This window comes from Mixophyes fleayi, chromosome 9, assembly GCF_038048845.1.
Source record: "Mixophyes fleayi isolate aMixFle1 chromosome 9, aMixFle1.hap1, whole genome shotgun sequence".
Taxonomy (NCBI): Eukaryota; Metazoa; Chordata; class Amphibia; order Anura; family Limnodynastidae; genus Mixophyes; species Mixophyes fleayi.
The window spans coordinates 14,289,452-14,303,264 of record NC_134410.1 but is presented as its reverse complement, the minus strand read 5'-3'; the positions used below and the strand labels follow the sequence as shown (position 1 = coordinate 14,303,264).

At 42.1% G+C, this 13,813-nt stretch overlaps 1 protein-coding gene across 2 annotated transcripts in view; it reads left to right on the top strand.

Annotated features, from left to right (window-relative positions):
- Positions 1-2,265: 2,265 nt before the first annotated feature.
- Positions 2,266-13,813, top strand: part of TNXB (tenascin XB) — a 69,948-nt gene continuing 58,400 nt past the window's right edge. The window contains exons 1-2 of one of the 2 annotated variants that reach the window (XM_075186525.1): positions 2,266-2,769; positions 12,838-13,070. In XM_075186525.1, the coding sequence (XP_075042626.1) occupies positions 12,869-13,070 (202 nt within the window). In that variant the 5' untranslated portion in view covers positions 2,266-2,769; positions 12,838-12,868. The remainder of the gene's footprint in view (positions 2,770-12,837; positions 13,071-13,813) is intronic. The other variant, XM_075186526.1, reaches the window with a different exon arrangement.

Below are 13,813 nucleotides of genomic sequence, written 5' to 3'. Positions count from 1 at the left end.
TGGGATCTGTAAAGAGGAAGAAGATTGTGGTCGGATCTGTGAGGAAGAGAGTGATGGAATAAATGAGAGGAAGAGAGTGGTGGGATCTGTGAGTAGAAAGAGAGTGGTGGGATCTGTGAGGAGGAAGAGAGTGGTGGGATCTGTGAGGAGGTAGAGAGTGGTGGGATCTGTGAGTAGAAAGAGAGTGGTGGGATCTGTGAGTAGAAAGAGAGTGGTGGGATCTGTGAGGAGGAAGAGAGTGGTGGGATCTGTGAGGAGGAAGAGAATGTGGTGTGATCTGTGAAGAGGAAAAGAGTGTGGTGGAATCTGCGAGAGGAAGAAAGTGTGGTGAGCTTTGTGGGGAAGATTGTGGTGGGATCTGTGAGAGGAAGAGGAGAGTGGTGGGATCTGTGAGGAGTAAGGGAGTGGTGGGATTTGTGAGGAGGAAGAGAGTGGTGGAATCCATGAAGAGGAGAAGAGTGCAATGGGATCTATGAGGACAAAGGGTGCTGTGAGGAAGAAGAGATTGTGGTGGAGTCTGTAAGGAGGAACAGAGTGGTGTGATCTGTGAGGAGTAAGAGCGCGTGGTGGAATCTGTAAGGAGTAAGAGAGTGTGGTGAAATTTGTGAGCAGGAAGAGAGTTTGGTGGAATCTGTGAGGAGGAAGAGAGTAGTGTGATCTGTGAGGAATAAGAGAGTGTGTTGGAATCTGTGAGGAGTAACAGTGTGTGGTGGAATCTGTGAGGAGTAAGAAAGTGTGGTGGAATCTGTGAGGAATAAGAGAGTGTGTTGGAATCTGTGAGGAGTAACAGTGTGTGGTGGAATCTGTGAGGAGTAAGAAAGTGTGGTGGTATATGTGAGGAGTAAGAGCATGTGGTGGAATCTGTGAAGAGGAAGAGAGTGTGGTGGAATCTGTGAGGAGTAAGAAAGTGTGGTGGAATCTGTGAAGAGGAAGAGAGTGTGGTGGTATATGTGAGGAGTAAGAGCATGTGGTGGAATCTGTGAGGAGTAAGAAAGTGTGGTGGAATCTGTGAAGAGGAAGAGAGTGTGGTGGTATATGTGAGGAGTAAGAGCATGTGGTGGAATCTGTGAGGAGTAACAGTGTGTGGTGGAATCTGTGAGGAATAATAAAGTGTGGTGGAATCTGTGAAGAGTAAGAGAGTGGTGGAATCTGTGAGAAGTAAGAGAGTGTGGTTTAATCTGTGAAGAGTAAGAGAGTGGTGGGATCTGTGAGGATGAAGGGAGTGTGGTGGGATCTGTGAGGAGGAAGAGAGTGGTGGGATCTGTGAGGAGGAAGAGAGTGGTGGGATCTGTGAGGAGGAAGAGAGTGGTGGGATCTGTGAGGAGGAAGAGAGTGTGGTGGGATCTGTGAGGAGGAAGAGAGTGGTGGGATCTGTGAGGAGGAAGAGAGTGTGGTGGGATCTGTGAGGAGGAAGAGAGTGGTGGGATCTGTGAGGATGAAGGGAGTGTGGTGGGATCTGTGAGGAGGAATAGAGTAGTGAAATCTGTGAGGAGTAAGAGAGTGGTGGGATCTGTGAGGAGGAAGAGAGTGGTGGGATCTGTGAGGATGAAGGAAGTATGGTGGGATCTGTGAGGAGGAAGAGTGGTGGGATCTGTGAGGATGAAGGGAGTATGGTGGGATCTGTGAGGAGGAAGAGAGTGGTGGGATCTGTGAGGATGAAGGGAGTATGGTGGGATCTGTGAGGAGGAAGAGAATGTGGTGGGATCTGTGAGGAGGAAGAGAGTGGTGGGATCTGTGAGGAGTAAGAGAGTGGTGGGATCTGTGAGGATGAAGGGAGTGTGGTGGGATCTGTGAGGAGGAATAGAGTAGTGAAATCTGTGAGGAGTAAGAGAGTGGTGGGATCTGTGAGGAGGAAGAGAGTGTGGTGGGATCTGTGAGGAGGAAGAAAGTGGTGGGATCTGTGAGGATGAAGGGAGTATGGTGGGATCTGTGAGGAGGAAGAGTGGTGGGATCTGTGAGGAGGAAGGGAGCTTGATGGTTAAGAGAGTGTGATGGGATCTGTGAGGAAGGTGAGATAATTTTGCATAATGTGTGAAGAAGGAAAGCGAGTATTAAACATGAGTGAACGTGGAAACTTCAACTCAGCTGAAAAGGATGAGTATGAAAAAGAAAAACTTCACAGGTAATAAAAATGAATGCAGTAAGCAGAAAGCTTTGCGAGAATAAAGGGAGGGGAAGGAATAAGAGATTAACACATTTTATAAGCTTAGATTAGAACCTGTGCGTGATAGGGGGGCTGCAGATCAGGAAGTGTGAGGAGGCTGAGAAGACGGATAGAAAATATAGATTTGGATGCTGAAGGAAAGGAGAGAGGAGGGGGAAGAATGAAAGGAGTGAGAAAACCAGAGGATAAGAGAAGTGGTGAAAGGGGGGAAAGAGAAACTGAAGCCAAGAGAGGGCTGTAAAATGAATTGATGTCATTACAGATGTGTATCAGTGATTTTACCATTACATCATAACTTGGACATATCTCGCCCTCCCTTCTCCCTTTCTCAGTCTCTCCATCTGTCAGTCATCTCGTAGCTCCCCAGAATACAGGGAGTCAGACAGACTGGATATCCACACACAGGGCTGAGAGTCGCAGACACCCTACCACAGAAAGATTAGAGAAACATCTGTCTCTGCAAGAGGGCAATACAAGTGGAGAGAGGACAGAGCGATACTGCTACAGGTAGAGGGGTGACTTACAAAGTGTCAGCATCTGGGCACAACACAAAGTAACTTTGAAGTTAACCAGCTCTACTTAGAATTTATTTTCCTACACACGAGGTAAGTGATCCCAACTTACTTTCTATGCAATATAACATAGTCCATATTCTGCAATACAGTTGTGGTCTTAGAAGATGTATATATTTTATTTATAATGCATGCTGTAGAAAATTAGGAAGCAGCACAGACAGTGAAATGTACAAGAGTATATTACATACCAGTGATGGATTATTTAACTGTAACAAAGTTCTGTGCAAAGAGAAGAATGAGTGAAATATCACAGCAATATGGCAGAGTGCCCCACATTACCAGGCTGGATGGGTCCCAACAATGTAAGCATGACAGGTGAAACATTTTAATAGAAACATAGAACTTAAAGACACGCCATGTGGGGAATATGCCAAATATATGTAAACTGGAAATGTAGTCAATGGCTAAGGTTTTCCTTGTTTGCCTTGATTATAATCCTTGTTTTGTTTATCACAATATTGTTAGTATGCCCCAGGAAACAATCTTGAGATGGGTAAGATGGGTATGTTGGCAGTAGCGGTAGTTAATGCGAAAACAGTTGGGAACCGCTACAGCAGTGAATTATTTTAATGTGATGATTTGATTACATGAATGCAGTGTTACTTTATTTTGGCTGGGCTCCCTAGTGAAAATGAGTTTGCTGATGTTATACAGGAGTCAATCATGATGCATTTCATGTGGGCTTTTAGTTTAAGCCCTGATTTAGCCTTTAGCATTTGCCGGTCCCATAGTGGGCTACTTTGGGTTGAGTCGTTGGGCTACCTGAATTTTTTTCCCAATAGGCTGCTGAGCCGAATCTTGCCCCAGGCTATAAAATTTTGCCAGCCCCTGGTCTTCCTATTGTGGGTGCTTATTTGCTGTGACCCAGCAGAAATTAGTTTTGATTGACTTAGCGCAGGTTGGACCATGAACGCAGATGTCTGACTGCATGTTGTGGCGGTCAGCTCTGTTACTCGCTGTAAGTAAATCACCCTCAATGTTCAATATAGCCGCATACACTGGATGCCGGGAAATCACATTGAAAGACGAACATCTTAAGACTTAATTATTAATGTTAAGACAGTTGTATAATGAGTTATGTGTAAAATTCAATACAAATACTAAAATGACCATATTTAAACATTTTTGTGTCATTTAAATCAGTGCATTAAGGAAATGCTCAAGCTCTTTTTATTTAATAAACAATTTTTAACATGTTTTATTTTCAACATATAAAAACCCAACAGTGGTGATCAGCCCTTGTGCCAAACACTACTGGTTTAAAAGGGTTTGTTTTGACGCTATGGCGCTGCCAGCGTTGACTGATTCAGCCTGGCAGACATGCCAGCTGCAACACAATTATCACGACAAGTTTGGCTGGCAGGGAATTCTGGGGCATATAGATTGACAACAGCTGGAGAGCCACGGGTTGGCCACCTTCTGTGTCTGGGCTGTTGTATCTATCTAAGGGTGTTGAAGAATTTTTGGTCATGGGGATGCACGTGAAGCCTTGGCTTCAGCGTTGGGACCCTCGGGGCAGATAGAATTATTATTCACTATTAATAAAGTGGAAGCGTATCCTGCAGCACTATGTAATAAGCTAATATTATAAAGAAAAACAAGTAAAAAGCAATAAACACACATCAAACAAGTGGGGTAAAGCAGGCTGCGTGCAGAATATTAGAAAATAAAAGATAATTCTTTGAAGACAAGTTATAAGTCAGATGGAAGGAGATTTTTTTTCCCCAGGTTTGATAGAAATGTCCTAATCGAAGCAGGTGGTTTATAACATATGTCATATTTATCACTTTACACGTCAAGTCTGTGATTTGTAAAATAATCAGGTGCCACGGACGAATTAAAGTCTACCCTGACTCACAAGTGTGTTCATTAAAATGTGTAATTAGTTCCCAGGACTTTACATTGCCTCATTCATTCCAAACTGAGCATATTTGCTATTCAGATAAATACAGACCCAAGGAGAAGCGCGGAATGAGTAGACGTGTACACTCTGACATTTTTGGAACAAATTCTTGTTCGTTACAGATTTGATCCTGAAACACCCTTCTGTTCCCTTGAATGGAATTCTAAAATAGGAAACAAATAAAGACACAAAGATGCCTACAAAGTTTTATTTCTAGAACAGGGACAACTTTGGAAAATAAGGAACGCGTTGTGTCCTGCTTTCCTGGACATGGCGTGAGGGTTAAAAAGACTCTTCTAGAATTTTTAAAAAGAGAACTAAATCATCCAGGACATACCCTACAGCCTCAACTACACTATAAATTGAGACCTCCGCTTCATCTTTGGCCTTCAGACACACTCGTAGAACCTAGAACCCTTGACCAGTTTGCAAGTCGTTAAAAGTGTTAATACAACATGGTGTGCATTAATCACAGTGATATATTTTACAAGCAGAACTGAAAAATGTACAAATGTTTTAGTGCTGCTCTCTTATAAGATGTCTTTATATAAATAAAATAATACAAACTATACGGGGAAAATATTTTTACTTGGCTATAAAATTGGCGATGGAATTTATTGCAGAAGGCATGCCAAGCCCAGAACGTCTTCCACTCGGATGTAATCAGAGAATTTCAGCTTGCTTTCCACTTCTTTATAAATCCTTTATTACTGTGAATGACCTGCTAACGAAAGTTATATAGCAATGTTTGGGTTGTGGAACTTTGAGTGGCATGCTAGGACTTGTAGTTCCACGACAGCTGGTGAGCAGGAGCCATAGGTTGCCTGCCTTTAATGTAAGTTAATACAATTAGATCCTGTCTATCAACCGAATAATGTTTACAAAACAGATTAATGCAGATAAGGATTAAAATAGCTAAAATTAAGTTTGATGAAAAGTAAGACAAACCAGCCTATGCTATTATTATTATTATCGTTGTTGATTTTTAAGGTGTCAAAGAGTTGGACAGTAGGTAAAACAGAGCGTTCATAAAATAGGAACATACGAGTTATGTAAGATACATGCAAAGGGTAGGGAGGATCCTGCTCGTGAACACGCATACAATCTAGCGGGATATGGAAGGTTTCACTAAATATACAAAAATTGTGGTGATAAACATTGCTGTAACTGTAAATCAATCATGGCTTAGTGCACAATGTCAGCTGAAAACTACAAAAGCCAGTGAAATATGTGCAAAATGATAACGGGACTCATGGGTGTTTTTATGAATACTCGGTAAAGACATTAGTAGAATGGCACAGTGTAGTTTTGGACACAGGGCACACATTATGTAACCGAAATAGTTGAGATACAGCCAACAATATTAATAAAGGAAATTAAATGCTTTAGTTATAAGGAAAAGGGTGTTCATTATTGGCTTGATTATACTGGAAACAGGGGCAACACATTATTTATTATATTTATGTTTTCATGGTGAATAAACTTTGGGCGACACTGGTTCATCCTTTCCAATGTCTTCTTCAGCTACCAGGAAAGGATTTTTTCCAGTAAGAGCAATAGGGTTTTTTTCGACTGGAATATAAAGATGTAAAAGGCTTGACATTTCCCTTTAGAACAGCAGGACTACTGACAAGAAAAATGTTTTGACACCTGTCGACTATTGATAAAATAGGAATACCACAAAGTACAAACAATTTGTTTTCTTCTCTAGTGTTTAGTAAGGCAGGATACACATCGGAGCTGTATTAATATGGGTTTTCAATTCTATTAAAGGGTTAACCCGCCTTTGGTCAACTTTAATGGATTTGTTCGTGCATTTATTTATATTTGTCCAGTGTTTTTCACCAAAGCCTGTATATCTGCCTGTCAAAGCTGTTATTCTTCGTTGCCTTTGGACACGACACAGCACAGCTGTGCGCGTTGGACCCAGCTGCATCTACACATTAGTTTGTGTCTTGTCCAAAGGCAACAACACAATCAACCAAGTCTGGATGTTATAAAAGCTTTGGTGAAAAAAACACAGCCAGGAAGATAAAACAACATATTGTAGAAATTTAAAAGTTGTAGGAAGCAATTCATTGATGTCTGTAGGTGGAAAACCCCTTGAACGTGTAAGGCAGAGGACATACTGCTTTGTCTGCCAACATTGGCAATTGAACACTGCCCCCTAGTGGCTAAATCATGATAAAAAATGTCACATGCTTAATTTAGACAACTGCCATCATCAAAGTACGCAATTATGATTATGATGTTTATGATGCTTCTGCTGTATAAAAATGACAGGAAAAGTGGCACAAAATTAATATTATTATTATTTTTATTACTACTTTTATTATTACTATGCTGAGGATTATTAATTCTAGTTATGATTGTTATATTATCATTTTAATAGTAATAGCAATATTTGTAATAATAATAGTATAAAATTAAATTGTTTTAAAATCCTATGAGGTCCGTAGCTGATGAAATTAAGGTTTTAATAGACTGACTACATTTTCAGTGACATGGACTTACTGCCTAGTTACATTATGACATTCTAACGGAATCACAACGCACCTGATGAGAGTTTAAAGAGGAAACCTGAAACCCAATCATTTCACTTTAGTTACAACTGAGCAGAATGATTACATGTACGCATAATGATGTTCCCGTAATAGTGATTCCATCTGGAGTTAACGGAATTCTTCATGGAAAAGTAAAACGTTTAATATCGTTATAATGAGAATTTTGATCCAGAGAGAGAGAGAAATGTGTTTATATTTTGGATGGGAGTAATCACTATTTATATGAGATACATTTTAAATACTCTTTTAATTACGTGGTGCTGTGTTACGTCTCTGGCAGGGAGGCCACGCTGCATCGTCTCTCTGGCAGGGGTTAATTGGGTGACCTTGTCGAAGTTCTCTCTGGAGTTAATTTAGATTGTTTGCAGGTTTTGTATTGATATTGTGCCGTGTATAGCAAACCATATGGATTTGATACAGCACAAATGCTCTAAATGTCTCTAATCATCTCTTTCTTTCTTCCTTCTCTCCGTTCCTGTTACCCATTTCTCTCTCACCTGTCTCTACTTATACATTTCTATTCTTGTCTAACCTTAGCACCATATTTTTGGTTTCTTTCTTTCAACCCTTCTCTTATTCACCCTTTGTCATGCTGGCTTTATGGCTCCATGGTTTTGGGACGATACCTACCTCTTTCCTCTTCTCTCTACTGTCTCACTTTCCTTTTCCTTCTCCTCTCCATATTTTCTCTTCCCATTCCTTATCCTCCCCATCTATCATCTTCTCTGCCCTCCTTTATCTTGTTCCTCTTTTCTCTTCTCCTTCATCTCTCCCTTCTACTCCCTCATTTCACCTCTTCCTCATCCTTCATTATATCCCTTCATCCCTCATCCTCCATCATTCCTCTCAGCCCCATCTTTTCTCTTTAATCTCCCCCTAATCTCTTCCCTTTTCCCTCAATGCCCTAAACTCTACTCTCTACCCCCTTACGTCTCCCCCTTTACCTCTACTGTGTCCCCTCTACACCTTACTCCCCCTCAATGCCCTAAACTCTGCTCTCTACCCCTTACCTCTCCCCCTTTACCTTTACTGCCTCCCCTCTACACCTTACTCCCTTCAATGCCCTAAACTCTGCTCTCTACCCCCTTACCTCTCCCCCTTTACCTTTACTGCTCCCCTCTACACCTTACTCCCCTCAATGCCCTAAACTCTACTCTCTCCTCCCTTACCTCTCCCCCTTTACCTCTACTGCCTCCCCTCTACATCTTACTCCCCCATCTGTAATCTCTACTCAGTTATCTACCCTCTTCTTCTACTACATCATACAATTACATCTCCCCTCTGCTTCTTCATCCGACATCCTCACTACAATGCCCTATGTTCCCTCTTCCATATTCTACCTCTTGTCACCTCATCCCTTTCCTCCATCTACTACATTCATCCCTCTATTCCTTAATTTCCCTCCTATTGCATTTTCATCCCTCATGCTTCCTACTCCTATCCTTGTGGGCTCTCTCCCCTCTCATTACTCAACCACCCTTATTTCTGTCTTTCTTTATTTTGTTGCCTTACCTTCTTTGTGTCCCCTTTTCCAGCTAAACCTCTTTACCCCATCTACATCTTTCCATTGCCTTCCAATGTTCCCTCTTCAATGTGCTTCCTCCCCCCCTCTCCTTCTAAATCATATTTCTTCGTCCCTTCTCTCCCTTTGCTTTCCTCCTGCATTTACCCTCTTCACTCTAAATCCTCATCTTTCCAATTATTTCTACCACTTAAAATCCGTTCATCCTTTTTCTTCCTATCTCCCCTCTTCCATATCCTCTTGTATCTCCCTCCTTTGATTCCTCCCTCATGTTCCTCCTCTTTCATTTTGCCCTTTGTGTTTTCTACTCAATTCAATCTCTTGTGTGACCTTTCATTCCCTATCCACCCTTTTATTCTTCACCCCCTTCCCTTATCTTCCACTATCCATATCCTCATTCATTACCCTGTTTCTATCCTCCCATATAGGGCCGGACTGGGACTAAAAATTAGTCCTGGCATTTATAGTACACAGGCCCATCTCAGTTCCAGCCGGAAAGAAACCATTTGCCGCCGAGCAGCGGCGGAGCCGAAAAGGGTGTGACCACATTGTGCTGTGGGTGTGGCCTACATGGGGCATTGATACATACATTATAATAAAACATTACATTTATCACGCCTTCCCAGTCACATCATGCCATCCCCCCAGGCACATTATGACACCTCCAGCCCACTGTACTTATCTATGCTTCTGGTGCTGCTCACATCCATAAGGGTGGAAACTTCCTGTAGAGTGAGCAGGAAAGCTCTTAGTCTCACGAGATTACAAAATCTTGTGATACTTAGAGCTTCTCGGCTTGCTCTGCAGTCTATGTCCTGTCCGGGAACTGGGAGCAGCCCTTCCCCTAAACAGAGCTGGATTAAGGCTCAGGGTATTTAAGACATCAGACCCCCTATTCTGTAACATGGTTATCATTTTAGACAAATACACAGGCACTTCTGTTAGAAGCACACAGCTCTGCCCTCTGAAGCAGTACGATGTAAAGCGGGACATACCTCCCAACTGTCCTTGCAGTCGGACCAAATCCTGACTAAGTGAGACAGTCACCCAAATTCAGGACTGCCCCTCCAGAATCAGGACAGTTGGCAGACTGTCCTGCTCTCTCCTACCTGTCTTGGTCACTTTCACCACTTGTAGTAGCTGGTTTCTTTAGCTCAGTTCATTCTTGTCTTGATCCTGGAATATTGGATGCTCTATTTTGAAAAAAAATGGGTACATGAGATTTAGAAAACTTCAACCAGCTCTGGGGGTAAATGTATCAATGTCCGGATTCTTCAACTCCGGCGTGTTCAGCGTCTTCGGCGATTAAAATTAAAGCGGTGCTGCATTGTAAAGGGAAACTTCCCTTTACAATGCAGCGCCGCTTTAAATTTAATCGCCGAAGACGCTGAACACGCCGGAGTTGAAGAATCCGGACATTGATACATTTACCCCCTGGTGTTAAAACAATAGCACTCACGTTTTCTAATTAGGCCTCCCTCCAGTCCCCACGATAATAATATTCACATTTAATAAGTAGACCTATTTCCCTCCAAACAGCCCCAACATTAAATTAACAGTATACTCATTTACTCAAAACATATTTCCCTCCCTCCAAACAGTCCTAGCAATAAATTAAATATCACCAAAGTTTAAGAAATATAGTCATTTTCTACAACCATCCCCGGCAATAAATAATTCATATTCATATTTAATAAATAGCCCTCCTCCCCAAAATCAGCCCCATATTCAACTGATAGCCCTAAACCACCCCAGCATTAAATTAAAGGTTCCTTCACCTCACCTTAAATAATTAGCCCCCACCTGCACTCCACCATTAAATAGCCTACCTCCCACACTATATTAAGATCCTCCCTTCCCTCACATATTATATTAAAATACTGCACGCGCACACACACACACACGCTACATTTAAAATACGCACACTATAAGCCACGCAGACACACTACTATAAGCCACACAGACACACTACTATAAGCCACACAGACACACTACTATAAGCCGCGCAGACACACTACTATAAGCCACACAGACACACTACTATAAGCCGCGCAGACACACTACTATAAGCCACGCAGACACACTACTATAAGCCACACAGACACACTACTATAAGCCACACAGACACACTACTATAAGCCACGGAGACACACTATAAGCCACACAGACACACTGTACTATTAGCCACACAGGAACTATTACACACACACAGAGACACTTACCTTGTTACATCCGAGCAGCAGCACCTCCTTCCTGCACGCTGGTCAGCGAAAGGGGGGTCAGTGACTGCCGCCTATGCAAGTAATCACAATGTCCTGCTTCTGAAATTCCCATTTAGTTTAAAATTGCAAATGCATGGCCTGAATGAATTGATTGACAAGAAAGGTGTTTTTAAACACTAATTAATTATTTAAACCCAGGTTACAGCAAAAGAAAAATAAGTGGTCAGTTTGGGAGCTGGGCATCTTGTGCTCTGTCTGTGGAAGGGGTCATTTTAGAAGGCCAGCTATTGGGAGTAATACAGAAAGCACAATATGCAGCTACACCAACATGACAATTAATGTGTCTGTCTGTACAGCTTGACCTGTGTGGTTTAGCAAATTCGTTAGTCATATGCCATAACAATGGCAGTCTGTTTAATGCTCAAATACAAAAGCTTGATTGCAAATCCCGGTATCCTACTTGATGCCATACACTTTGCAATACATTTTAAAATGTCGATTTTGGCTTACACGATTGCACTCATATGCAAGTTATGATTATAATGCACTATTTAGACTTATTGAAGAATAAAACAGTGATGCATTTTGTTCAGTTTGCTGTTTATGTGATGCATGTAATTCCCATATAAACCTCTCGTTGACTCACCTGCCTGTCTATGTGCGCCGGCTGCTGTAGTGTGTTGTTTGTGGTTGCCAGAAAACGCGGCAGCGCGCACTGAGAGCTGCAAAGCGCAGGTGTAGCTCTGACAAGTGCAGCCAGCAGCGTACACAAAGTCCCTACCGACGCGGCACTGTTGTTTTCAGCGTTGCTAGCTCTATTTAATCAGCACTTGAACTTTTTTTAATCAGGAGAGTGTGTGTGCAGAGCCGTAAGAGAGTGACTGCCGCCTATGCAAGTAATCACATGGGACGGCACTACGTGACAGGTGCCGTCCCATGTGATTACTCGCATAGGCGGCAGTCACTGACTCTCTGTCCGCCGAGCAGCGCGCAGAGTGCTGCTGCTCGGCGGGCATGCGGACCGGCCCATCTGGCCATCGGCCCTTCTGGCATCTGCCAGAAGTGCCAGATGGCCAGTCCGGCCCTGCTCCCATCACCTCTCTTGTGTCCCTCTGCCCTTCATTCTCTCTTCTTTTCCTATATCAAACCGACCTCATCCCTTTCTTTACTGTTATCCCATTTTCCATCTCCTTCCTTTTCCTTCTATTTCGTATCTATCCATCTCTACCTCCCTTATCTCCCGTCTTCCATCCTTCACTCTACTCCATCATTGGCCCTCTTCCATTTACTTCCTTATCTCCCTCCTCCTTCATGTCCGACTTTATGTCCCCTCTCACTATACACCCTTCCTTATGTATGTCCCTTCCTTATACTCCATTTTCTCTCTCTTTCTTCATCCCCATCCATTACCTACCTCATATCCCCTATTCCATCTCCTCCCATCATCTCCTCTTTCCATCATCTACTTTCTACTCCATCCTCTCGTCCCTCCACCCCCTCATCTCCCTTATTACATTTCCTCTCTTGTGTCCCCTGTTCCATCTGATGCCATGTGCTATCTACCACTTTGCCTCCCTCATTTGCCCTCTTTCTACTACCCTTTCAAACACGTTGTTGCCATCTTCCCTCTTCTCCCTCCCTTACCTCACCTGTCCTACCTTCCTTTTCAATCTCCTCCCTCATCTCATCTTATATATCACCTCGTTTGTGTTCCATCTTTCATCTCATCCCTCATTTACCCTCTTTCCTGTCCTTGTTCATGTTCCAGGACTGATGTGAATGAGTTCTCTATACAGCTCTGCGGAATTAGTGGCGCTATATAAATAAATGGTGATGATGATGATCTTCTTTCACCTCTCTAATCGACCCTCTCATTCCCTTCCACAGGTGATCCAGTTATCTGCCTCTTCTTCTTATAATGACCCCCATTTCATTGTCTCTCGTCATCATCTTTTTTGGGGGATCCCTTTCTGCACCTACCGCTTCTACCCAGCCCCAGTGTCCAGATGCAGATGGGGTCCGGGCCCTGCTGAAACGCTTGGTGATTTTGGAAAAGTTGGTGAGGGACATAAAAGGCCAATGCACAACTCCCTGTTGTGGCAAGGTGCAAAGTGATGCCGGTAAGGGTGGAAGTCTTCCTGAATCATTACTATGTCTTGTGAACATTATACAATGTGATCATTTGCAATCCATAGACTCGTTAGTGTCATTAGAGCATGTTTATTAACCAAGTTCTTGATCACCCTTAACATGTAGGCTACAGTCCAAAAATAGCTAGCCATACACGGTTAGTCGTTAATTATAAAATAACTTGCCTTTATCAGCTGTTGACTTATAGGGGGGTATTCAATTGTTAGCAAGTTTTTTTTTCCCTGGCATGTAAAAAATCTCCCGGGGGTTTTTGATGGCAATAACGACCGTTTTGAGTTAGCGCAGCAGGAAAACTCATGCAATTCAATTGCAAGATTTTAGGGGAGTGAATGGGAGTTTTAACGTGGTCATGTATAACACAATAAAAAAGTTTTGCATACATTTCCATACATTAGATTGCATTACACATTGATAATATCTACATTACAGTACTTTCTATAGCATATTTTTTAATTGAGCTATTTGTTACCATACAATTATCTATACCATGTCAAATCACATTACTACATTCATATTTGTACCAAAAACATACATAAATATAATTACTTAGTGATTTATTTATTTTTTGATTTTTTTTTTATAATTTCATTATTTTTTCACAAGAAAATCAACTTACACAAGTTAGGCATTAGTGATAATCATAAGTTTATTTTTTTTCCACATTTTTACATGATTTCAAATACTTTTCAGCGGTTTTTTATTTTTAACACAC